We start from the raw sequence: 24,072 nt of genomic DNA, 5'->3' as shown, positions 1-24,072 counted from the left end.
CGCTGGAAAGTATTTTTATTTTCTGGCATGCGGGTGGTAATTGTCATTCTACGCATGTAGACCATTACCGCCAGGTTACCATGCAAGACCTTACCGCTAGGTCAATGGCTGGCAGTAAGGTCTCAGACCCAAAATGGACGCGCAGCAATTTTAATTTTGCCACACGTCCATTTTCGGGAAAAAAATTTTTTTAATGCATTTTTTACAGGTGCGCTGGAAAATGATTCTGTGCACACCCAAAACACGCATCTACACTAATGCAGGCCATTTTTCAGCACGCCTTTGTAAAAAGGCACCTTAATTACTTAGGAGCTATTCATCCCACCAATGACTTCACAGGAAAAGTAAATTAAAAAATAAATAGATTTATAGTTTTATATATATATATATATATATATATTTATATATATATATATATACAGTGGGGGAAATAAGTATTTGATCCCTTGCTGATTTTGTAAGTTTGCCCACTGACAAAGACATGAGCAGCCCATAATTGAAGGGTAGGTTATTGGTAACAGTGAGAGATAGCACATCACAAATTAAATCCGGAAAATCACATTGTGGAAAGTATATGAATTTATTTGCATTCTGCAGAGGGAAATAAGTATTTGATCCCTCTGGCAAACAAGACCTAATACTTGGTGGCAAAACCCTTGTTGGCAAGCACAGCGGTCAGACGTCTTCTGTAGTTGATGATGAGGTTTGCACACATGTCAGGAGGAATTTTGGTCCACTCCTCTTTGCAGATCATCTCTAAATCATTAAGAGTTCTGGGCTGTCGCTTGGCAACTCGCAGCTTCAGCTCCCTCCATAAGTTTTCAATGGGATTAAGGTCTGGTGACTGGCTAGGCCACTCCATGACCCTAATGTGCTTCTTCCTGAGCCACTCCTTTGTTGCCTTGGCTGTATGTTTTGGGTCATTGTCGTGCTGGAAGACCCAGCCACGACCCATTTTTAAGGCCCTGGCGGAGGGAAGGAGGTTGTCACTCAGAATTGTACGGTACATGGCCCCATCCATTCTCCCATTGATGCGGTGAAGTAGTCCTGTGCCCTTAGCAGAGAAACACCCCCAAAACATAACATTTCCACCTCCATGCTTGACAGTGGGGACGGTGTTCTTTGGGTCATAGGCAGCATTTCTCTTCCTCCAAACACGGCGAGTTGAGTTCATGCCAAAGAGCTCAATTTTTGTCTCATCTGACCACAGCACCTTCTCCCAATCACTCTCGGCATCATCCAGGTGTTCACTGGCAAACTTCAGACGGGCCGTCACATGTGCCTTCCGGAGCAGGGGGACCTTGCGGGCACTGCAGGATTGCAATCCGTTATGTCGTAATGTGTTACCAATGGTTTTCGTGGTGACAGTGGTCCCAGCTGCCTTGAGATCATTGACAAGTTCCCCCCTTGTAGTTGTAGGCTGATTTCTAACCTTCCTCATGATCAAGGATACCCCACGAGGTGAGATTTTGCGTGGAGCCCCAGATCTTTGTCGATTGACAGTCATTTTGTACTTCTTCCATTTTCTTACTATAGCACCAACAGTTGTCTCCTTCTCGCCCAGCGTCTTACTGATGGTTTTGTAGCCCATTCCAGCCTTGTGCAGGTGTATGATCTTGTCCCTGACATCCTTAGACAGCTCCTTGCTCTTGGCCATTTTGTAGAGGTTAGAGTCTGACTGATTCACTGAGTCTGTGGACAGGTGTCTTTCATACAGGTGACCATTGCCGACAGCTGTCTGTCATGCAGGTAACGAGTTGATTTGGAGCATCTACCTGGTCTGTAGGGGCCAGATCTCTTACTGGTTGGTGGGGGATCAAATACTTATTTCCCTCTGCAGAATGCAAATAAATTCATATACTTTCCACAATGTGATTTTCCGGATTTAATTTGTGATGTGCTATCTCTCACTGTTACCAATAACCTACCCTTCAATTATGGGCTGCTCATGTCTTTGTCAGTGGGCAAACTTACAAAATCAGCAAGGGATCAAATACTTATTTCCCCCACTGTATATATATATATATATATATATATATATATATATATATATATATATATATATATATATATATATATATATATATATATAATTGATTTATAGAATAAAATTATGGCATGTAGTGATTTTATACAACTTTTATTTCCAGCATTGTGCTTAGGACAGCAAGCATTATCATGGAATATATTAATAGTATATGTTGCCAAGGGCACCATAGCATTGAAAGACACACATGTTCTCTGGGAATCCATTTACTTCCCTTTCATGGCTCTCTCCCTGTTGTTTGGCTCACATTCCTATCTCAGTTCTGGCTGTTTCCAAAACCTCTGATTCCCACACGAGGTGAAATCTGGCTGTCACCAGCTGTCTTCTAACAGTGGCTAGATCTTGTAACTGCGCACATGATGTTTGAAGTGTTGCTTTCCAGCTGAAATGCGCAGGCAGTAGTACTATAGGATACAAAGTTCTTAATGAAATTGTATGTCAAGAACAGCCATCTCCAACCCAGTCCTTGGGTTACACCTAGTGCTATCAGGTTTTCAGGATATCTTCCATTAATATTCATGAATTTAATTTGCATACACTGCCTCAGTTGCATGCAAATCTATCTCATGCATATTCATTGTGGATATCCTGAAAACCTGATGGGACTAAGTGTGCCCTGTGGACTGGATTGGGAATGGCTGGTCTAAAACATATCTGAACACTTAGTTTGTCACTTCATAGGCAGTTGCCTATCTCATTGACAAAGTCTCTGAAGTATCATTCTATTTTGGTTTGGGCCCACCAGTTTAATTAAGCTTTGTGGTTTTTCCGCAGTCTCTGCAGGAGAGAAGGAGGAAGATTTTGGATGAAGCAGTCGAACTAAGTCAAGACCACTTCAAAAAATACTTGGCAAAACTCAAGTCTATCAATCCACCCTGTGTGCCTTTCTTTGGTAAGCCTCTTACTGTTCATTAGAGATGCTGTTGGCTGGAGGTTATATGTCAAAGGAGTTGCTTGCAAGCATTGCACAGTTCCCTTTCATTTAGGGTTGTTTTTGGGGTTTTTTTAATTTGCTTGCTGTTGAACCAAAGTCTGGTCAATTTGTTGTTAAAGAAACTCATGGTAATATGCCGTTTAGTTTAAGTGTAGTACTGTGTGGGGGAATAATATGAGCTTGCCTCAGTCTGGTATTTATGGAACAATATTCTGGTTGGCTATATCATATCAAACACCACATGTTCTTCTTTTCTGTGCATCTCCCTTTCTCCATCTACATTTCATTTTTCAACTTTTAAGTTATTCAGTTTTTCAAAAATATGTGCCTTCACACAGACACAATGCAAGAGGTTATACACAAATTCCATAATACCATCAAAAATCCCTTAATATTTCATAACCACCTCAGAAAGCACAGTAAGGACAATGGGAGCAGAAATAAAGAGATGGGAGAAACAATAAAACAGAAAGGAAAAAGCTACAGAACTGGAGTAACAGTAGCCACAAGCTGTTCCATGGAATGAAGAAAAAGTGATTACTGCAGAGAGATTAGATACCAAAGCAATGAATCTAATTCCTCATATGAAATGGAATCTAGCTTGACCTATCTCTGGGATTCAGGAGGAGAAAAATATTCCAATAATTGAATAGCATCTCAAAAAATATAGGGGCCCTTTTACTAAGCTGTGCGTCCTAAGTGTGTCAATTTGGAGTTGCTGCCTGGCTACCGCATGGCCCGGGCAGTAATTTCATTTTTTACCCGTGTCTGCTACGCACGCAGGAAAATAATTTTTATTTTCCTGCATGTGGCGAAAACCGGGCTATAATCATCATTCTACATACGTAGACGATTACCGCATGATTACCACATGAGACCTGACCACTGAGTCAATGGGTGGCAGTAAGGTCTCAGACCTAAAATGGATGGGCGCCAATTTTTATTTTGCTGCATGTCCATTTTCGGCAAAAATTTTAAAAAGGCTTTTTTACAGGCATGCTGAAAAATGGATCTGCATGTGCCCAAAACACACGCCTACACTAGCGCAGCCCATTTTTCAACGCACCTTATTAAAAGGACCCCATGTTGAAGCCCAGTTGATACTCGTCACATGATATTGAACAGCAAATGCTTTCCTTATTTTAAGTTTTTAAATAGTGCAGTATACATTGATAGAAGTGTTCCCACTGAAGTGGGGTCATATTGTTAACTCATCTTTTGTGAAAAGGCAGCTGCCAACATTACTAAAAAGGGGCTCTGGTGTAGTCCCTACTGAAAAATAGCTCCCATGACTAGGACAAATTTGAAAATTACTGACCAGTTTCTAACACCCCTTTCCTAGGAAACGTATAGAAAGGACTGACTGACTAAATGAAAGAAACTGACTATCTGGTGTCAGACTTGGGTATGAAACGGAGATGGTTCTTATATCTGTCCTTGATGTTCTCCATAGAAACCATTATAAATTCAAATAGATGGAAAAAAGGAAATCAAAACACAGTAGCAATACTAACTCTTAAGATTCCTTTGAATAATCTGCCAAAAACATATCACCACATATATATCTAAAGCACTTGATTTATGTTAGGGGAAAGGGACCTCAGTGGCTCTCATGGATCTCAATGAGGAAACCATGAAAGAACCTCACAGTTATACCAACATCATCGGTCCCAAAACCCCTTCTTTATATTATACACACAAACTCATATACAGCATGCATAAATTCTTACTAATATATAGTGCTCAATTACAATTACTGTTGATTTTTCAATTTCTTGCTTTTTCACAGTTAAGATAGTGACGCAGGGTGCAATGACTATAAACACTTATCTTATGGGACAAACTCAGTGCTCAACGGAGCCATCCGTTTCGCCTCAAAGGCTTTATCTGGAGCAAAAACCGGCACAATATATAATATGGACAGAAAAAACACAAAACCGCTGATCACTAACGTATTTTATAAATGCCCATAATGTCACAGTTGTCTCTAATGCGCTATCTGCATGTGTGAACAGTGGGGATCTGCCTTAATACTAATGTTGCTGGATTTCTCAGAAGCCTTCGAGACTGTGGATTGTGATATCGTGCTTATATGGCTGGCAGAAATAGGTCTCAGTGGAACAGTTTTTGCATGGTTCAAGTCCTTTTTGTCAAACAGCAACAGCATGTCATCTTGGGCATTAAACTGAGGGGTACCACAGGGATCCATACTATTACCTATTTTTAATATCTAGCTCAAAATTCTGTATCTGTTCCAGTGATATGCAGCTATTCATACCCATTGAACCAGATCTACCCCCCCCCCCCCCAGTGGCGTAGCCAGACTGCCAATTTTGGGTGGGCCTGAACCCAAAGTGGGTGGACACAAACTTTTCTCTCTACCCCCCTCCCCCAGCAAAATTTAGTCACACTAATCAGATGCATTTGTCACACAGGGTAAAGTGCTGCTTTTCAGTGCATCAGATTTCAGACAATTTATTTAATAGCCTAACACCCTTTTCAATGAGCTTTCAGAGGCCAAAACCTCCTGCCTAAGGTCAGTATAATGCTGTTACGGTATCCTCTCCTGACCTAAGGAAGGAAGTATTGGTCTCTGAAACTTTATTAACAAAGGTACCATATTACTTTATCCTAAATTAAAAATAAATTTATTTTCTTTACCTTTGTTGTATGGCCATTTACTTTTTCTCATTTTGTTGCTCCCAGTCTCTAGATTCTGCTTTCCTTCGTTTTCGCTTAACTCTTCTGCCACGGTTTCCTGGCCATTTCTCATTTTTCTCTCCTTTTCTTTGCTTTCTTCAATATTTTTCTGCCTCTCTCTCTCTCTGTCCAGATTTAATTCATTCTTACTATCCATTCTTTAATTTCCTTCATCTACTTATGGCTTTTCATCTTTTTCTCACCCTTGTTCTCCCCATGCCCCTTCCTCTTATTCTCCAGTCTTTCACTACTCTCCTTTTCCATCCAGCAGCTCTCTTCTTTCTCTCCCCATCCTTCCAGTGTCTCCCCTCTCTCTCCCCATCCTTCCAGTAGTCTCCCCTCTTTCTTTCTGCATTCTTCCATCCAGCGTCACCTCTTTCTCCCTACCCTTCCATCCAGCGTCTTCGCTCTTTCTCCCTACCCTTCCATCCAGCGTCTCCCTCTTTCTCTCCCCATCCTTCCACCCATCTACCCTCTCTCCTGATCCTTCCATCTAATGTCTGTCTCTACCTCCTTCTAACCAGTGTCTCTCTATCTCTCTACCCTTTTCTGTTCAGTGTCCCTTCTCTCTCCACATCCTTCTAGTCTCTCCCCTTTCTCTCTGCATCCTTTCATCCATCTCCGCTCTTTCTCTCCCCATCCTTCCATCCAGTGTCTCTCTCCCCATCCTTCCATCCAGTGTCTCTCTCCCCATCCATCCGTTTTCCATCTTTCTCTCCCCATCCTTCCATCTGTTTTTCCCTCATTCTCTCCCCATCCTTCCATCTGCTTTTTCCCTCTTTCTCTCCCCATCCTTCCATCTGCTTTTTCCCTCTCCCAATTCAGGCCCGCCAGCGCCAACCCTAGCTCCCATTACCGGCCACTGCTGCTTTTCCTATTGAGCAGCAGGGCCGGCGCTACAAAAAGAAGTGCTCAGCTGACTGAGCTGAGCGCTAACGACAAAAAAAGTTGAAGAAAAAAAAAGCACGGCACCTCCGTAGGCAGCCTTGAGGCATTGGCTGCTGGCTCTGCAGGCTCCTCCTGTCTCTTACGTCACTGCCCCTGGAGCGACGCAGGGGCAGTGATGTAAGAGACGGGAGGAGCCTGCAGAGCCAGCAGTCAATGCCTCAAGACTGCCTGCGGAGGTGCCGTGCTTTTTTTTTTTTCAACTTTTTTTGTCATTAGCGCTCAGCTCAGTCAGCTGAGCGCTTCTTCTTTTTGTAGCGCCGGCCCTGCTGCTCAATAGGAAAAGCAGCAGTGGCCGGCAATGGGAGCTGGTGCTGGCGCGGGCTTGGAGGAAAAGTGGGCGGGCAGTGTCTGTGCGCTTGGGTGGGTGGGCCAGAGCTGAAATTGTGTGGGCCTGGGCCCACCCAGGCTCACCCATAGCTACGCCCCTGCCCCCCCCCCCCAAACAAACTCTTCCTGAAACCAAGTAAAACAGAGATTCTCTAGGTTCCTAATATAAGTGGACAGGTACTTGACTTGAAAGTACCATTTGGGAAGAAGAAATTACCCATATAATCACAAGTCAGGTATCTTAGGATACTGGTAGAATCATCATTTACATTGATCCCACAAATTCAAACAACCTTTAAAAATTGTTTCTCTCACCTGTGGCAACTACAAAATCTCTTTCCATATATTGAAAAAAAAAATGAATTTTACCACAGTGGTCTATGCTCTGATAGCAACACAGCTGGACTACTGTAACACCCTGTACATTGGTCAAACCAAAAAAAGTGCACCAACTCCAACTAATTCAGAATGCTGTAGCACAACTGATAGAGGACTGCAAGCAATGTGGCCACATCACAGCTTTCCTGCAAATAAATAAGTCGGAGGTCTGGGTATATTCTTACCAGGAAAACCTTAAATTCTTTATTCATAAAATGAAAGAAAACCTACCTTATGCATTCTTTATTTGGCTCCAGAAAGGTCTCTCAAAGATGAAGTAGCGGTTGAAATCTCTTGTTTGTTTAACAGAGAGCAACTGTAAAGCAAATGAAACCATCTGTTTCCATTATGTGTGGCTAATGGACTCCCACCCCACAGCTGACCAGGTCACTGACCAGATTGATTCAGGACATGCCTAGTGTTTTAAATTGAGAAGAAGCCAAAGTTGGTTTAATGAGACAGACTCAGCATGGTTTCAGCCACAAGAAGTCTTTCCTCACCAATTTGCTTTGTTTCTTTAAAGGCGTAAGTAAACATATGGATAAAAGTGAGCCGGTTGATGTAGTGAATCTAGATTTTCAGAAAGCTTTTGACAAAGTTCCTCATGAGAGACTCCTGAGAAAATTCAAAACCCATGGGGTAGGAGGCAATGTTCTGTTGTGGATTAGTAATTGGTCAGAAAACAGAGGGTAGGGTTAAATGGCCATTTCTCTGAACGGAGGAGGGTGAATAGTGGAGTGCCGCAGGAATTGGGACTGGTGCTGTTTAACATATTTATAAATGATCTGGAAATCGGAACAAGTGAGATGATTAAATTTGCAGATGAGACAAAACTATTCAAGATTGTTAAAACACATATGGACTTTGAAAAAATTGCAGGAAGACTGGGCATCCAAATGGCAGATGAACTTTAATGTTGACAAATGCAGACTGATTCATATTGGTAAGAATAATCTGAATCATAGTTACCTAAGACTAGGGTCCACCTTGGGAGTCAGCACCAAAGAAAAAGATCTAGGTGTTGTAGACAACACACTGAAATCTTCTACCCAGTGTGTGGCAGTGGCCAAAAAAGCAAACAGGATGCTAGGAATCATTAGGAAAGGGATTGTAACTAAGACCATGAACACTATAATGCCTAGGTATTGCTTCATGGTGCAACCTCACCTTGAATATTGCATTCAGTTCTGGTCACCATATCTCATAAAAGATATAGCAGAATTAGAAAAAGGTTCAAAGAGGAGTGATCAAAATGATAAAGGGGATGGAACTCCTCTCGTATGAGGAAAGGCTATAGAGGTCGGGGCTCTTCAGCTTGGAAAAGAGATGACTGAGGAGAGATATGATTGAGTTCTACAAAATTCTGAGTCAGTGGTGTAGCTAGGTGGTTCGCCAGGGGAGCGGATGCTTTCTGAAGCAGACTTCTGACGGCACCTATTTTTTTACGCAGACCTTGTGCGTGCCTGCACAGTCCGTTCCGCACTTCCCCGGACGTCTCAACCTGGCTATGCTTCTGTCCTGAGTGATGTAGAAGGAGTAGAAGTGAATTGATTTTTTTTACTCTTTCAAAAAGTACAAAGACTAGGGGGCACTCAATGAAGTTACATGGAAATACTTTTAAAACAAATAGGAGGAAATATTTTTTCACTCAATGAATAATTAAGCTCTGGAACTCTTTGCCAGAGGATGTGGTAATAGCGGTTAGCGTATCTGGGTTTAAAAAAGGTTTGACATGGAATGTTGCTACTGTTTGGGTTTCTGCCAGGTGCTTGTGACCTGTATTGGCCACTGTTGGAGACAGGATGCTGGGCTAGATGAACCTTTGGTCTGACCCAGTATGGCTGTTCTTATGACTCAAATCCCTTGTCCCCAACCACTGTTAACATCATTCAATTTTGGCATATACCAAAAAGGAAACTAATGCTGAAGGAAAGACTAGTGAATTTCCTGGAAGCCAATAAGTTGCAAGATCCGAGATAACATGGTTTTACCAAAGGGAAATCGTGCCAAACGAATCTCATTGAATTCTTTGATTGGGTGACAGGAGAATTGAATCAGGGAAGCGCTATAGATGGAATCTACTTAGATTTCAGCAAAGCTTTTGACACGGTTCCCCACAGGAGGCTTTTAAATAAACTGGACGGGCTGAAGATAGGACCCGAAGTGGTGAACTGGATTAGGAACTGGTTGACGGACAGACGCCAGAAGGTGGTGGTTAATGGAATTCGCTCGGAGGAGGGAAAGGTGAGTAGTGGAGTGCCTCAAGGATCGGTACTGGGGCTGATTCTGTTCAATATATTTGTGAGTGACGTTGCCGAAGGGTTAGAAGGTAAAGTTTGCCTATTTGCGGATAATACTAAGATCTGTAACAGAGTGGACACCCTGGAGGGAGTGGAAAACTTGAAAAAGGATCTGAGGAATCTAGAAGAATGGTCTAAGGTTTGGCAATTAAAATTCAATGTGAAGAAATGCAAAGTGATGCTCTTAGGGAATAGAAATCCACGGGAGACGTATGTGTTAGGCGATGAGAGTCTGATAGGGGATAGGGATCTTGGGGTGATAGTATCTGAGGATTTGAAGGCGACGAAACAGTGTGGCAAGGCGGTGGCCGTAGCTAGAAGGTTGTTAGGCTGTATAGAGAGAGGTGTGACCAGCAGAAGAAAAGAGGTTTTAATGCCCCTGTATAAGTCGTTGGTGAGGCCCCACCTAGAGTATTGTGTTCAGTTTTGGAGGCCGTATCTTGCTAAGGATGTAAAAAGAATTGAAGCGGTGCAAAGAAAAGCTACAAGAATGGTATGGGATTTGCGTTACAAGACGTATGAGGAGAGACTTGCTGACCTGAACATGTATACTCTGGAGGAAAGGAGAAACAGGGTTGATATGATACAGACGTTCAAATATTTGAAACATATTAATCCGCAAACGAACCTTTTCCGGAGATGCAAAGGTGGTAGAACAAGAGGACATGAAATGAGATTGAAGGGGGGCAGACTCAAGAAAAATGTCAGGAAGTATTTTTTCACAGAGAGAGTAGTGGATGCTTGGAATGCCCTTCTGCGGGAGGTGGTGGAGATGAAAACGGTAACGGAATTCAAACATGCGTGGGATAAACATAAAGGAATCCTGTTCAGAAGGAATGGATCCTCAGGAATTTAGCTGAGATTGGGTGGCAAGAGCCGGTAGTGGGAGGCGGGGACAGCGCTGGGCAGACTTATACGGTCTGTGCCAGAGCCAGTGGTGGGAGGCGGGGCTGGTGATTGGGGGCTGGGATAGTTCTGGGTAGACTTATACGGTCTGTGCCCTGAAAAAGACAGGTACAAATCAAGGTAAGGTATACACAAAAAGTGGCACATATGAGTTTATCTTGTTGGGCAGACTGGATGGCCCGTGCAGGTCTTTTTCTGCCGTCATCTACTATGTTACTATGTAGTGCAAAAGTGTGCCCAGAGCAATAACTTTCTGGTATACTGTATAGCAAGAAATTTCTTCTTAATGCTCCTGTGTACTACTTGTAGACTAATTTAAAAATAACTATACTTTTAGGACAAAAGGTAGTATTTGTTGTGAAAGAACAGGCCCAAAATTTAGTACTGGTCCTGAAGGGACCAGAAGTGACAAGAAATGGCCTTCTTAGGAAGAATTAACTCTCTGAAAGGCCTGTGAGGTAAAGACTGTCCCTTTATAGATGGTGAGTCTCTTTTCGGAGATATTGAACTTCATAACATTTGACAAATAATGAAAGTAAGTAAGGGTTTCAGGTAGGACTTCTAGGAGGTCTGTCTGTCTTTTTTTTCTTTTTATTTAATTTTCATTAGTGTCTTTAATTAAACATAGTTACATAGAGAAAGGTTTAAGCCCTCAACTAAGGGATCCAACAAAGAGTACAGTCATCAAAAAGAAATCATCACACATCAAGCAGCTACTTTGACAATATATCTGGCCTATCTGAAAGAAATTCCAAATTTCTCTTATATATACTATCTGCTAGCACATTTGCTTATTTCCGATCTGACAAAGAAGGGCAACCTTCGAAAGCTAATCAAGAAATGTATTAAGTTATGGCCAATAAAAAAGGTATCATCTTATTTTCTTTTCCATGTTTTATTTTGTTTGATTTCTATTGATAACATTCCAAAGATAAATCAGAATCATTTTTTATCTAAAGTTCCTGTGCATGTGCCAATAAGAAAAAAAAAATCAGCTGAACTGAATCAAAGAAAATATACCCCTTTTGCTGATAAAATACTTTATTTTGACATGGATAGTATATATATAAAAAAAAAAGAACACTTATAGCAGTAATCATATGGCCCTGTTTACTAAGCTGCGCTAGAGGCGCATTAGCATTTTTAGCGCACTCAAACCATTAGCACATGCTGTGTAGGCACTCACAATATTCCTATGGGCATCTACACAGCGCACGCTAATTTTATGCACGAGCTAATAACTGTACCGCATGTTAGTAAACAGTGCTCTTAGAATTTAAAGCCAAAACTTTCCTCTTCTAAATCTGAGTCTCCCAGATAACATCTCAATAGATCCTTATATCCAAAAAAAAAAACCCATTTTATCCTCCTAAGAAAGAAGTGTCTTAAAATACAATCATAATCTGATTTCCAAAGGAAAAAATACTACTAATGTAACGGAATCCATATTTTCAGATAGCAGATTCCTATATAAGTCTGTTTTAGAAGCCTCAATTTCCAAATTATTCCTTCCTATGATCTCTTTTAACAATGCCACTGTCATTCACTCATTGAGACTTAGGCTTAGAAGGCATTTGCAGTAACTGTAGGTGGAACAGCTGTTGTTTCTCTCTTTCATATAGTTACTATGTTGTGGAGCAACTGTAGCCATTTGAGGAAAATTAAGCAGCCTTGTATTTCTTTACTTTAGAGAGTTTTCAGTGGTTTCCATGTTATATCAAAAACTAATTTCTGACTTAACTAAAGTGGGACAGTCTTGAACTGAAGTCACAGTTGTTTCTAAGGAAAATTGAGCAAACTGTGGCTATACTGCTGAATTAGTCCCTCAAATTTGACCAAAACATTAGGTTGGAGTTCCAATAACAACCGATTCTAATCTGGAAAAGACCTGCAACAGGATATCATAGGAGTCACTTGCATTGATTGTAAAGTCTTTTGATGTTTAGTTGCGTACAAAACCAAAACTTCCTTATTCAACATATTTTGATTAGAGTTCTTTGTTACATAAAGCTCAACAAGAGTTATGTTTACCATCCTTTTGAAAGTTGACCAAGTCCTCCCCAGGCAAGGATACAACATTCAGCAAAACCATGGATCTGAACATTCATTGCACTAAAAGTCATAGTAGTATGCCAAGCATTCAAGTCAAGCCCCCAACAAAGTGACCATTGTACCAGTCATGCTTCAGCATTCTGAATTATTTGGAGCTGGTGCAAGCTCTTTTTGGTTTGTCCTGTGTGCAGGGCATTGCAGTAGTCCAGTTGTGGTGGTGTTATGGCGTGAACCACTGTGGTCAGACTCATCTTTTCAATATATGGAGAGAGATTTCATAGTTGCTGCAGGTGATTGAAACAATTTTTAAAAGTTGTTTGAATTTGTGGAATCTAAGTAAGTGATGGTTCAAGGTATATTAAGATTCCTGATCTGTGATTTTAGGGGGAGCTCCTACTTCCTAAAGGGTATTTTGACAGAATCTCTGTTTTACTTGTGTTCCGTCCGAGTTTGTTGTTGTCGTTGTGTTTTTTATTTTTTGCTCATTCCTGGGTTGCTATTAGACAGGCAGTCAGTTTACGCAAAGCTGTGTGTAGATCTGGTTCAGTGGGTGTGGCGAAACAGGGGGTTTTCAAATCTGTGAATTGAATTGTTTTCATGCAGTGTATTTGTCTTGTTTGGCCAACAGGTGGTGTTTGTTTTCTGTTTTAAAGCTGTTGCAGAGAAGGCTGTTTTCTTTTTCAGTTTTAGCCGTTTGGGAAGGTAACCTGCAGTGCCATTGGCCAGATGCTTTCAAAGTTTGTGTTATGGGCTCTGATTTTCAAATTCCAGCCAGGAGTTTCTGGAATTTCCCTGGAGTGCAGAGGTACATCTCTGCCCTGAGACCCTGTTCAAAACCTGTGAGCATTTATTTTCCTGGAATTCCCCAGGTGCTACCCACCTAGTAACAAAGTGTTTAGATAGCTTTAATATTGATCCTTATTCAGTTACCGGTTATTGCTTGTTGTTTTTCCACCTGTTTTATATTGTTCACTGTTCTACTTTTCTGATAATAAACCCATTAGTTTATTAGCTGTGTTGTCCTGGACTGACTAAGAATCCTGGTGGTTTGTGGTTGGGGACTGTGGGTGCTTTCTAGGAACTGTGGGACCCCTGGGAGTGTGGCTCCAGTGTCCTTAGAAATCACTGGGGAATAACTTGAGTGGGAGGCTCGCCCAGAGGCAAGCCTGACCCAGTCGGTGGGAGGAGGGTGCTAGTGGATCACATGCCTAGGTGCAGGCAGGCCTGAGCAGTGCTGGAGATGGACCCTCCAGGTGGGGGTTGCCCTTTTTCTATCCTGCTCCCCACTTTGTGTCTCCTGGATGGATTCTTCTGTGCCAGGGTTTCGTACACCTATGTTTTCGCTGTTACTTCTTGCTGCACATTTTGTGAAATTCTCTGCAGCTGGGAACCTGGCGCCAGCAATCCAAGATATTCCTACTTTGGAAAAGCTATGTTTTTTGTTAAAAGAGGACAGAGCAAAGTACGATAGGCTGTGGGGAAGTTTCTAGACTTATGGATTGGGTGTCAGCGAGGAGGATGTTCTAGTCTGAGTGCCTGTTTAGGGAAACTGACAGTTATGGTGAACTGTCTGACATTCTTTGATACTGTGTTTTAATGTTCATGCATTTGTTTTATGCTGTGTTTTGTAAATCAGTTAAATAAAGAGTTATTTTAAAATTGAGTAGAACCATGAAGCTGTTCCAATCTCTCCCATAGCAATGAACCTCTGATCCTACCCAAGAAACCCCTTCATAAACCAGTCCTACCCTAGAATCCTCTTTATCAGTAGCTGCCAGTTTAGATGACATGACTTCTAGGGGTGCACCCTTTCGTTTTGCCTTTCTGTTTACCCATGGCAAATTGAAAGTCAAAACGATGCAGGAAGACTAAACTCATAGCTTCAAATCATGCTATCTTGGATCCAGATGAAACATTTTGGCACTATCTTTTTGTTTAGAACAGGCCTTTTGTTCTAAATGCATCAACATTTATATATTGTAACTATTAAAGTCCTTTTGGTAACAGCATTTTATAGGAGAACAAGTACATTATTTATTTATTATGCTGTTCTGAAAATGGGTCCTAAACAAATGCCACTTGCATATCATACATGCCAGACCAGTTCAGTCAAGTGGTTTTAAATTTCTCCGTTCCATCTCTCCATACCATATCACTGCTTGGGGGTTGAGACAGAGAAATTGGAAATCATTTGTCTGGGCAGCTCTGGCAGGACTCAAGGAAAGGAAATTAACAGATAATTTTAACATTCCATCGATGTATGTGTTCTAAAGGCCTCGTTTCCCTTCATGAAAAATGCTTGATTTTTCATAAACTCATCACCTTGCAATTTATGAAGATTCTAGCTGGGAACAAGCATTAAAGTGTGTATGTCCAGACTTGATAAAGATGAAGGCACTGCAGGGATGACATGTGAAGCCTGCAGGTGCATTACTATGGCTTTATCTCACATAATCATCAGATATCATGTATGATGGGATTAGTTTCATTGATAGATGCTATGCTCTTGATGTGCCCTAGCTGGCTGCCCTTGGTCCTCCCCTGTAGCTGGAGGCTGCAAGAGTTTCTCTGTACTGCTGTGGTTCTTGTGGTACTAAAACTGAAGTGACATGAGTGTGGATTTTGGGCACAGACCCTTGTTTATAGACAGTGGTGATGATTATTATTTGAGCACAGGCCCTTATGAGTTTTTTTTTTACACATTTTACCATCATAAAATACATAAAAATTCAAGACTGACACACAAAACACTTGTGGAAAGATTATCAGAGAAAATACATTTTAAAACATTGAATTTATTTTTTTTCTATTAGGAATATATTTAACAAATATTCTGAAGACAGAAGAAGGGAATCCCGACTTCCTTAAAAGGCATGGGAAAGAATTAATCAACTTTAGCAAAAGAAGAAAAGTGGCTGAGATTACAGGGGAAATCCAGCAGTACCAAAACCAACCTTACTGTTTACGGGTAGAGCCAGATATAAGGGTAAGGAGATAAGCCTGAGACTTGAAAATACTGCACAGGCTTAAACTTCATTATCAGAATAATTTCATACTGGCCATGGTTGTGAAATAAAAGACACAAACCACTAATATGCACAATCATTCCACCTGTTTAAAATGGTTCATTAATTAGCACTGCTACATAGGTATTTTGGGAATTCACTATGGGGTCCTTTTACCAAGCTGCGTAAAAAAGTGGCTGGTGTTGGTGTCAACACGTGGGTTTTCTGCATTCTGCAGCCACTTTTAGCACAGTGGTAAAATGGCTGCCTTGCCATATATTTTTGTAATGGCCACGCGCTAATTTCCATTAGTGCATGCCCATTACTGCAGGAGCCCTTACCGCCTCCTATTTAAGAGGCGATAAGGGCTCCTGCTCTAATTGAGTAGTTCACAGTAATGTGCTCATGCTTCGCATGCCTACTTTCCACCCATAGGCATGCCTCCCAAGCTGGAAAATTAAAAAAAATGTTTTAGTGTGTGCTGAGCAGGAAAGTACCGTAGAACACTTCAGCTCGTCCCACAGTAGTGCCCTTTTAGTGCGCGGTAGGCTACTACTACTACTTATCATTTCTATAGCGCTATTAGATGTACTAGGTCTACTGTGCCTTAGTAAAAGCGCCCCTATATGTACATCCTAGTTCTGTGCTGCTTCTATATTCTAGAGGGAGTAGAAATGGATGTAGTGGGAAAACACCCCTCTTTCCAGGAGCTGTACAGGAATATGGAACACTCTGTTTTTAGAAATAAAGGCATTTCGTAGCTTTGTTTTTATTCAGCTGTCAAAGACAGTTCAATAGACAAGAGCTCTGCTGCTTTGGCCAGTATGTCCTGGGAGAAAAGGAGCTACAGGTAGCCTAGAAGTAAGGTTAGCACCACTATCCCTGCCTGATAGTGTCTAGAAGGCACAGTAGGACCTAGTTCAGTCCTCATTCCCATCCACCCCTAGCTCAACTCTTCATTTATAGTCAGTTATTCTAATTAGGACAAGAGGGGAGTTTTCATTAGAGTTTTAATTGTTAGTTTCTGAGAAGGAAACACTAAATAAATTACACCAATCTTAAGGCTCTGATATCCCTTGTACCTTAAGAAGTTTTAATTAAATAACTCTATAATACTAAGATGCAGACAGTAGTTCAGCAGCGAGAGGGGTGCTATCCAGTCTTTTGCATTGAGTGCATTGTTCAAGTGTACAGCGCTGCGTATGTCTAGTAGCGCTTTAGAAATGATAAGTAGTAGTAGTAAGTAGTAGAGTGCCACATGTATGATTATCACCCAGATGGTGAGAGATCATATGTGTGTGCTCGATTCAAGGAGCTCTTAGCTCTCAGAGAATGCGTCTGTTCTCTTGGGGCTAGAGTAGCAGACTCGGAGGCGCTGAGAGAGACAAAGAAGTACATAGAGGAGGCCTACAGGGACGTTGTGGAGAAGTCCCACCTCTAATCTGGCAGCCCCTGTGCTGCCTTGGAGGGAGGTCTTCTAAAAGGAGTGCATCACTCTGGTGCAGCAAGAAGTAATCCTGTAGCCAGGACCAGCACACCAGGGGATGCAATATCCTGTCGCACCAAGGATGTGTCTCCAGGAGCTGCTGCCCAGGAGGGAAGGGTTAGGATAGCTGTTGTAGTTGATGATTCGATTATTAGGCATGTAGATAGCTGGATGGCTGGTGGATGTGAGGACCGCCTGGTCACTTGCCTGCCTGGTGTGAAAGTGGTAGACCTCATGCGTCACCTAAATAGGATTTTAGAGAGTGCTGGGGAGGAGCCGGCTGTCGTGATACACATGGGTACCAATGATATAGGAAAATGTGGGAGAGCCAAATTTAGGCTCTTAGATAGAAAGCTCAAATCGATAACCTCTAGGGTAGCATTTTCTGAAGTGCTACCCATTCTACGCGCAGGGCCCAAGAGAGAGGCAGAGCTCCGGAGTCTCAATGTGTCGATGAGGCGATGGTGCAGGGAGGAGGGTTTTAGATTTTTAAGGAAGTGTGCAACATTCTGGGGAAGGGGGAGCCTAGGAAAGATGGGCTCCACCTTAACCAGGGTGGAACCAGTATGCTGGCATTGGCATTTGAAAAGGAGAGCAGCTTTTAAACTAAAACCTGGGGGAAGGCTGACAGTTGTTCAGAAACACATGGTTCGGAACAAGGTATCTTTCAAAGATATCACCAAAACAGAGAAGATAGGGTATCCCAATAGCAAGGTTGCAAAAAAGACCATAATAGTTCGGGTGACCTTAAGTAAGAATCAAACAAAAGATTGCAAATTAACACTGTCAACTAATGAGCAAGATGTAAATAGGAACAACAAACATAGTTGGAAATGTCTATAGGCAAATGCCAGAAGCCTAAGAAATAAGATGGGAGAGTTAGAATATATTGCACTAAATGAAAAATTAGATATAATAGGCATCTCTGAGACCTGGTGAAAGGAAGATAACCAGTGGAACACTGTCATACCAGGGTACAAATTATATTGAAGTGATAGGGTGGATCGAATTGATGGAGGAGTAGCTTTGTATGTTATGGAGGGCCTTGAATCAAATAGATTGAAAATTCTGCAGGAAACAAAAACGCATCTTGAAATCCCTATGGACTGAAATTCAGTTTGTAAAAGGGAAAAGGACAGTGATAGGAGTGTACTACCGTCCGTCTGGCTAGGATGAACAGACGGATGTAGAAATGTTATCAGAAATTAGGGAGGCTAACAAATTGGGCAACACAATAATAATGGGTGATTTCAATTACCCCGATATTGACTGGGTAAATGTAACATCGAGGCACGCTAGGGAGGTAAAATTCCTTGATGAAATCAAGGACTGCTTTATGGAGCAGCTGGTACAGGATCCAACAAGAGAAGGAAAAATTCTAGACCTAGTCCTTAGTGGAGCGCATGGTCTTGTGCAGGAGGTAGTGGTGCTGGGACTGCTTGATAACAGTGATCATAATATCAGATTTGATATCTGCTTTTGTAGTAAGTATGCACAGGAAATCCAATACGTTAGCATTTAACTTTCAAAAAGGCAAGTATGATAAAATGAGAAGAACGGTGAAAAAAAACTTAGAGGAGCAGCTGCGAAGGTCAAAAATTTACATCAGGCGTGGATGCTGTTCAAAAACACCATCCTGGAAGCCCAGGCCAAATATATTCCGTGTATTAAAAAAGGAGGATGGAAGACCAAACGACAGCTGGCTTAGTTAAAAAGAGAGGTGAAGGAAGCTATTAGAGCTAAAAGAAAATCCTTCAGAAAATGGAAGAAGGAACTGACCAAAAATAATAAGAAACAGCATAAGGAATGGCAAGTCAAATGCAAAGCACTGATAAGGAAGGCAAAGAGAGACTTTGAAAAAAAGATTGTGTTGGAGTCAAAAACATAAAGTAAAAAGTTTCCTAGGTATATTAAAAGCAAGAAGCCGGCAAAAGAATTGGTTGGATCGCTAGATGACCGAGGGGTAAAAGGGGCAATCAGGGAAGACAAAGCCATAGCGGAGAGATTAATCAAATTCTTTTTCTTCTTTCTTTACCGAGGAAGATTTGTGAGAGATACCGGTGCCAGAAATGATATTCAAAGCTGACGAGTCAGAGAGACTGAATGAAATCTATATAAACCTAGAGGATGTAATGGCACAATTTGACAAATTAAAGAGCAGCAAATCTTCTGAATCGATTGTATTCATCCCATTGAAAAATGAACTTGCAGAACTAGTTAGTAATATGTAATTTATCTTTAACATCAAGCGTGGTTCCGGAAGATTGGAGGATGGCCTGTGTAACACCGATTTTTAAAGTTCCAGAGGTTGTCTGGGAAATAATAGACCGGTGAGCCTGACGTCAGTGCCGGGCAAAATGGTAGAGACTATTATAAAGAACAAAACTACTGAGCATATTCAAAAGCATGGATTTAGTGAAGGGAATCTTGCCTTACCAATCCATTATATTTCTTTGAAGGGGTGAACGAACATGTAGATAAAGGTGAGACGGTTGATAGTTTTGTTTTTGTTTTACATTTGTACCCCGCGCTTTCCCACTCATGGCAGGCTCAATGCAGCTTACATGGGGCAATGGAGGGTTAAGTGACTTGCCCAGAGTCACAAGGAGCTGCCTGTGCCTGAAGCGGGAATCGAACTCAGTTCCTCAGTTCCCCAGGACCAAAGTCCACCACCCTAACCACTAGGCCACTCCTCCACTCCACTGTGTATCTGGATTTTCAAAAGGTGTTTGACAAAGTACCTCATGAAAGACTCCTGAGGAAATTGGAAAGTCATGGGATAGGAGGTAGTGTCCTATTGTAAATAAAAAAAACTGGTTAAAAGAAAACAGAGAGTAGGGTTAAATGGTCAGTATTCTCCATGGAGAAGGGTAAATAGTGGGGGTTCCCCGTGGGTCTGTGCTGGGACCGCTGCTTTTTAACATATTTATAAATGATCTAGAGATGGGAGTAACTAGTGAGGTAATTAAATTTGCTGAAAACACAAAGTTATTCAAAGTTCATAAATCGCAAGAGGATTGTGAAAAATTACAAGAGGACCTTACAAGACTGGGTGACTGGGCGTCTAAATGGCAGATGACGTTTAATGTGAGCAAGTGCAAAGTGATGCATGTGGGAAAGAGGAACCTGAATTATAGTTAAGTAGTGCAAGGTTCCATATTAGGAGTCACCGACAGGGAAAGGGATCTAGGTGTCTTCATTGATACGTTAAAACCCTCTGCTCAGTGTGCGGCGGCCGTTAAGAAAGCAAATAGAGTGTTAGGTATTATTAGGAATGGAAAACAAAAATGAGGACATTATAATGCCTTTGTATTGCTCCATGGTGTGACCGCTCCTCGAATATTGTGTTCAATTCTGGTCACCGCATCTCAAAAAAGATGTGGAGGGGCATAATCGAACGTCGCCGGCCAAATAGATCGCCGGCGATCTATGTTGGCGGCGGCGCTACAGCTGGCCAGAACCGTATTATCGAAAAAGATGGCCGGCCATCTTTTTTTTCGATAATACGGTTTAGCCCGGCCAAATGCCGTGGAGTTCGCCGGGTTTGAGATGGCTGGGTTTGTTTTTCAGCGATAATGGAAAGTTATGTCTGCCATCTCAAACCCGGCCAAATTCAAGGCATTTGGCCGTGGGAGGAGCCAGCATTTTTAGTGCACTGGCCCCCCTGATATGCCAGAACACCAACCAGGCACCCTAGGGGTCACTGCGGTGGACTTCAGGAAAGCTCCCACATGCATAGCTCCCTTACTTTGGGAGCTGAGCCCCCCAAACCCACTACCCACCAATGTACTGCACCCACTAAAATTGCTCCAGGGACCTGCATACAGCCTCTAGGACTTATTGCTGCTGTATAACTTTAGCACACCAGTTCACACCTGAAGACTAATCTCTCTGAAAAAGTCCTTTCTTGAAATAATCACGTTTACTCACAGTTAACTGCAGATCAGAGGTTGTGCCCCACTGGCAAAGAGTCCCCTGGTACTAAGATTAGCAGTAGGTCAGAGCTGGCACAATGGTGTACAATACCCTCTTTCAGCACCATTCAAAGTAAGAACTACGTTCTCTAACGTGGGTAACACAGGAAAGGGAACTAAAACTGGCTTACAAAAATGGCCACTACCACATTGACTACAACAGGAAACAAAACAGGGCACACTCTGTCTCAGTTAGCAGGGGGGAAAAGCACCATGGGAGTAGAGCCCAGTACCCTACATCCACCACAATGCATTGCTATTGTGGCTCTGCAGGGCACCTAACAGAAAAGGTGTCACACTCACCCGAGAGCCACATCGCAACCAGGAAAAGGCTGTCGGAGGATACAACACATTCTGCTGTCATGGAGGTGGGTACGGCATTTGAGGCTGGCAAAAAAGGTTTTTAGTTTTATTTTTTTAGTTTGGAAGGGGATTTGTGACCACTGGGGGAGTATGGGGAGGTCATACCCCATTCCCTGCAGTGGTCATCTGGTCAGTTGGGGCATCTTTTTGAGGCTTGATCGTGAAAATAAAAGGACCAAGTAAAGCCGGCGAAATACTGCTTAACGCCGCTTTTTTTGTTTCCATTATTGGCGAAAGCTGCCCATCTGGTAGCCACGCCCATGCCCGCCCATGTCCCGCCTTTGCTAATCTACCGACACGCCCCCTTGAACTTTCGCCGGCGAAGCGACAGTAAAGCGACGATGCTGTCAAAAATGCCGCTTTCGATTATACCGATTTCGCCGCTTTTAAGAAATCGCCGGCCATCTCCCGATTTGTGTCGGAAGATGGCCGGCAATCACTTTCGATTATAAGCTGGATAGTGGAATTAGAAAAGGTGCAGAGAAGGGCGATAAAGGGGATGGTATGACTTCCCTATGAGGAAAGGCTAAACCTGCTAGGGTTCTTTAGCTTGGAGAAAACACTGCTGAGGGGAGATATGATAGAGGTCTATAAAATAATGAGTGGAGTGGAACGAGTAGTCGTGAATTGCTTGTTTACTCTTTCCAAAAATATTAGGACTAGGGTTCACACGATGAAGCTACAAATTAGTAAAGTGAAAATGAGTCTGAGAAAATATTTCTTCTCTCAGCATGTAATTAAACTCTGGAATTTGTTGCCAGAGAATGTAGTAAAAGTGATTAGCTTTGCGGGGTTTTGAAAAGGTTGGGATGGCTTCCTAAAGGAAAAGTCCATAGACCATTATTAAAATGGACTTGGGGAAAATCCACTGCTTATTTATAGAATAAGCAGCATAAAATGTATTGTACTGTTTTGGGATCTTGCCAGATACTTGTGACCTGGATTGGCCATTGTTGGAAACAGGATGCTGGGCTTGATGGACCTTCGCTCTGTCCCGGTATGGCGATACTTATGAGAGCATCACCTTGGGAGAACTGAGCCCCTCTTTCCTTTTTTTTTTTTTGTCAAATGTTATTGGATATCTGTATAACCACAATGCTGCCTGCAAACTGGGCTGTGCATATAGCTGTATACAGCAGTAATGTCTAAAGTTTGTTCTGTCCAAATGAGTTGCTGCCTGGGTGGCATATTTTGCTGCAAACATTGAGAAAACTGTCCTAATCCATTCAGAAAATGTAACCCTCCTGCTGTAACTCTCTTTCCAGTGATCTTTATTTTTATTTTGCTCAGCAGTTTCTTCCTGAGCCTCCAGCTCAGTGAGAACTGGCTTTCACTGCAGGTCTGCCTTCAGTTACCTGAAATTTTTCCCTCATTTTTTAAAAACTGTTTAGTTTTTTCAGATTACAACTGTCTGACAGTTTTTCATTTGGGATGTCAGTCACACAACATTGCAGAGTTAAACACAGGTAGCAAAATCCATGCGCCCCCCCTCCCCCTCCCTTATCTGTCTTTTAAGTAAAAAAAGAACCATAGTTAAGTGTCCAAAAGAGATGTTTCATTTTATCTCTTATCACATTTATATCCATACCCTCTACCGTCCCCATCCCTTTCCACTTTCCAACAGTCATGGCAGTCAGACATAACCTGCTTTGGCTGTCCAGAGTACACACCATTTCTCCTGTCCCCTAGATAGAGGTACTACATTTAATCCAGACCAGATAGCAGTCCCACATCTCCTCAGATTGCTGTAATTTGTTATACTTTAGCCAATACATTTCACAGAAGCATCTGTCTCTTGAACCCCTGGTATAGATGGCTCCATACTTTGTTTCTAATGCCCTACCAATTCAATTCTAGATCTGACCAATGTATCCTGCACACTAAGACCTTTCCCTCATTTTTTTAACCTACATTTCCTTCCCATCTATCCTAGCCATTACACTGACAGTCCTCAGTTGGGGCCAGAGATTATGTGTGCAGTGAATCCTGAGTCTGCTGTATGGATGAGTCATTACCTCAAGGGCTGTGAACACTGCCTCTGCAGTATCCCCAGTCAGCCCAGGAAACAGTGGGGCCCTTTTACCAAGCTGCAGGAAAAAGGTGACTGTGCTGGCAGCAGGGCCCATTTTTCCCACGCGCCAGGGCTCTTTTTACCGTAGCGGGTAAAAAGACCCCAGGCACACATAGCCATGTGGTAAGAGAACTCTTAGCACATGGCCATGCGATGGAGAGCCCTTACTGCCACCCATTGAAGTGGTGATAAGGGCTCCCGTGCTAACCCAGAGGTAACCAGGCAGCACACAGTGATGCCTGATTACCTCTGGGTTATCGCCATGCAAGCCATTTCCAGGGGTTTTCTTTTTCCTCCAGTGGTAAGTGGTAAGTCCGCGTTAGGCTTACCGCCGCTGTGTAAAAGGGCCCCAGTATGTGCTCAGGAATTTAGCCTGGGCCAGCAGGTCAGCCCCGTCTAGTGATCTTTTAATGATACTGTTTCATGACCATTTGCCAGTGTATAGAAGGCTAAGTATGCTAATTGCTCATTTTGTGTTGTGTAAGGGTTTGCTGTAATTAATACTTGTACACAGGGAATGGAGCATGGCCCCACCAACGTTTTGCCTGACACAGCATTGGGCTGGGTCAGATGATTGGTTT

General features: G+C 42.3%; 1 protein-coding gene across 2 annotated transcripts in view; it reads left to right on the top strand.

The window, feature by feature from the left end:
• The window catches only part of SOS2 (SOS Ras/Rho guanine nucleotide exchange factor 2), a 330,826-nt gene that overhangs the window by 280,415 nt on the left and 26,339 nt on the right, over positions 1-24,072 (top strand). For both annotated transcript variants that reach the window (XM_030214043.1, XM_030214042.1), the window contains 2 exons: positions 2,822-2,939; positions 15,406-15,578. In XM_030214043.1, coding sequence (XP_030069903.1) covers positions 2,822-2,939; positions 15,406-15,578 — 291 coding nt within the window. The remainder of the gene's footprint in view (positions 1-2,821; positions 2,940-15,405; positions 15,579-24,072) is intronic.

Source organism: Microcaecilia unicolor, chromosome 9 (assembly GCF_901765095.1).
Source record: "Microcaecilia unicolor chromosome 9, aMicUni1.1, whole genome shotgun sequence".
Taxonomy (NCBI): domain Eukaryota; kingdom Metazoa; phylum Chordata; class Amphibia; order Gymnophiona; family Siphonopidae; genus Microcaecilia; species Microcaecilia unicolor.
Note: the sequence above shows the minus strand (reverse complement) of the source record. Positions and strands in the feature narration are given on the sequence as shown.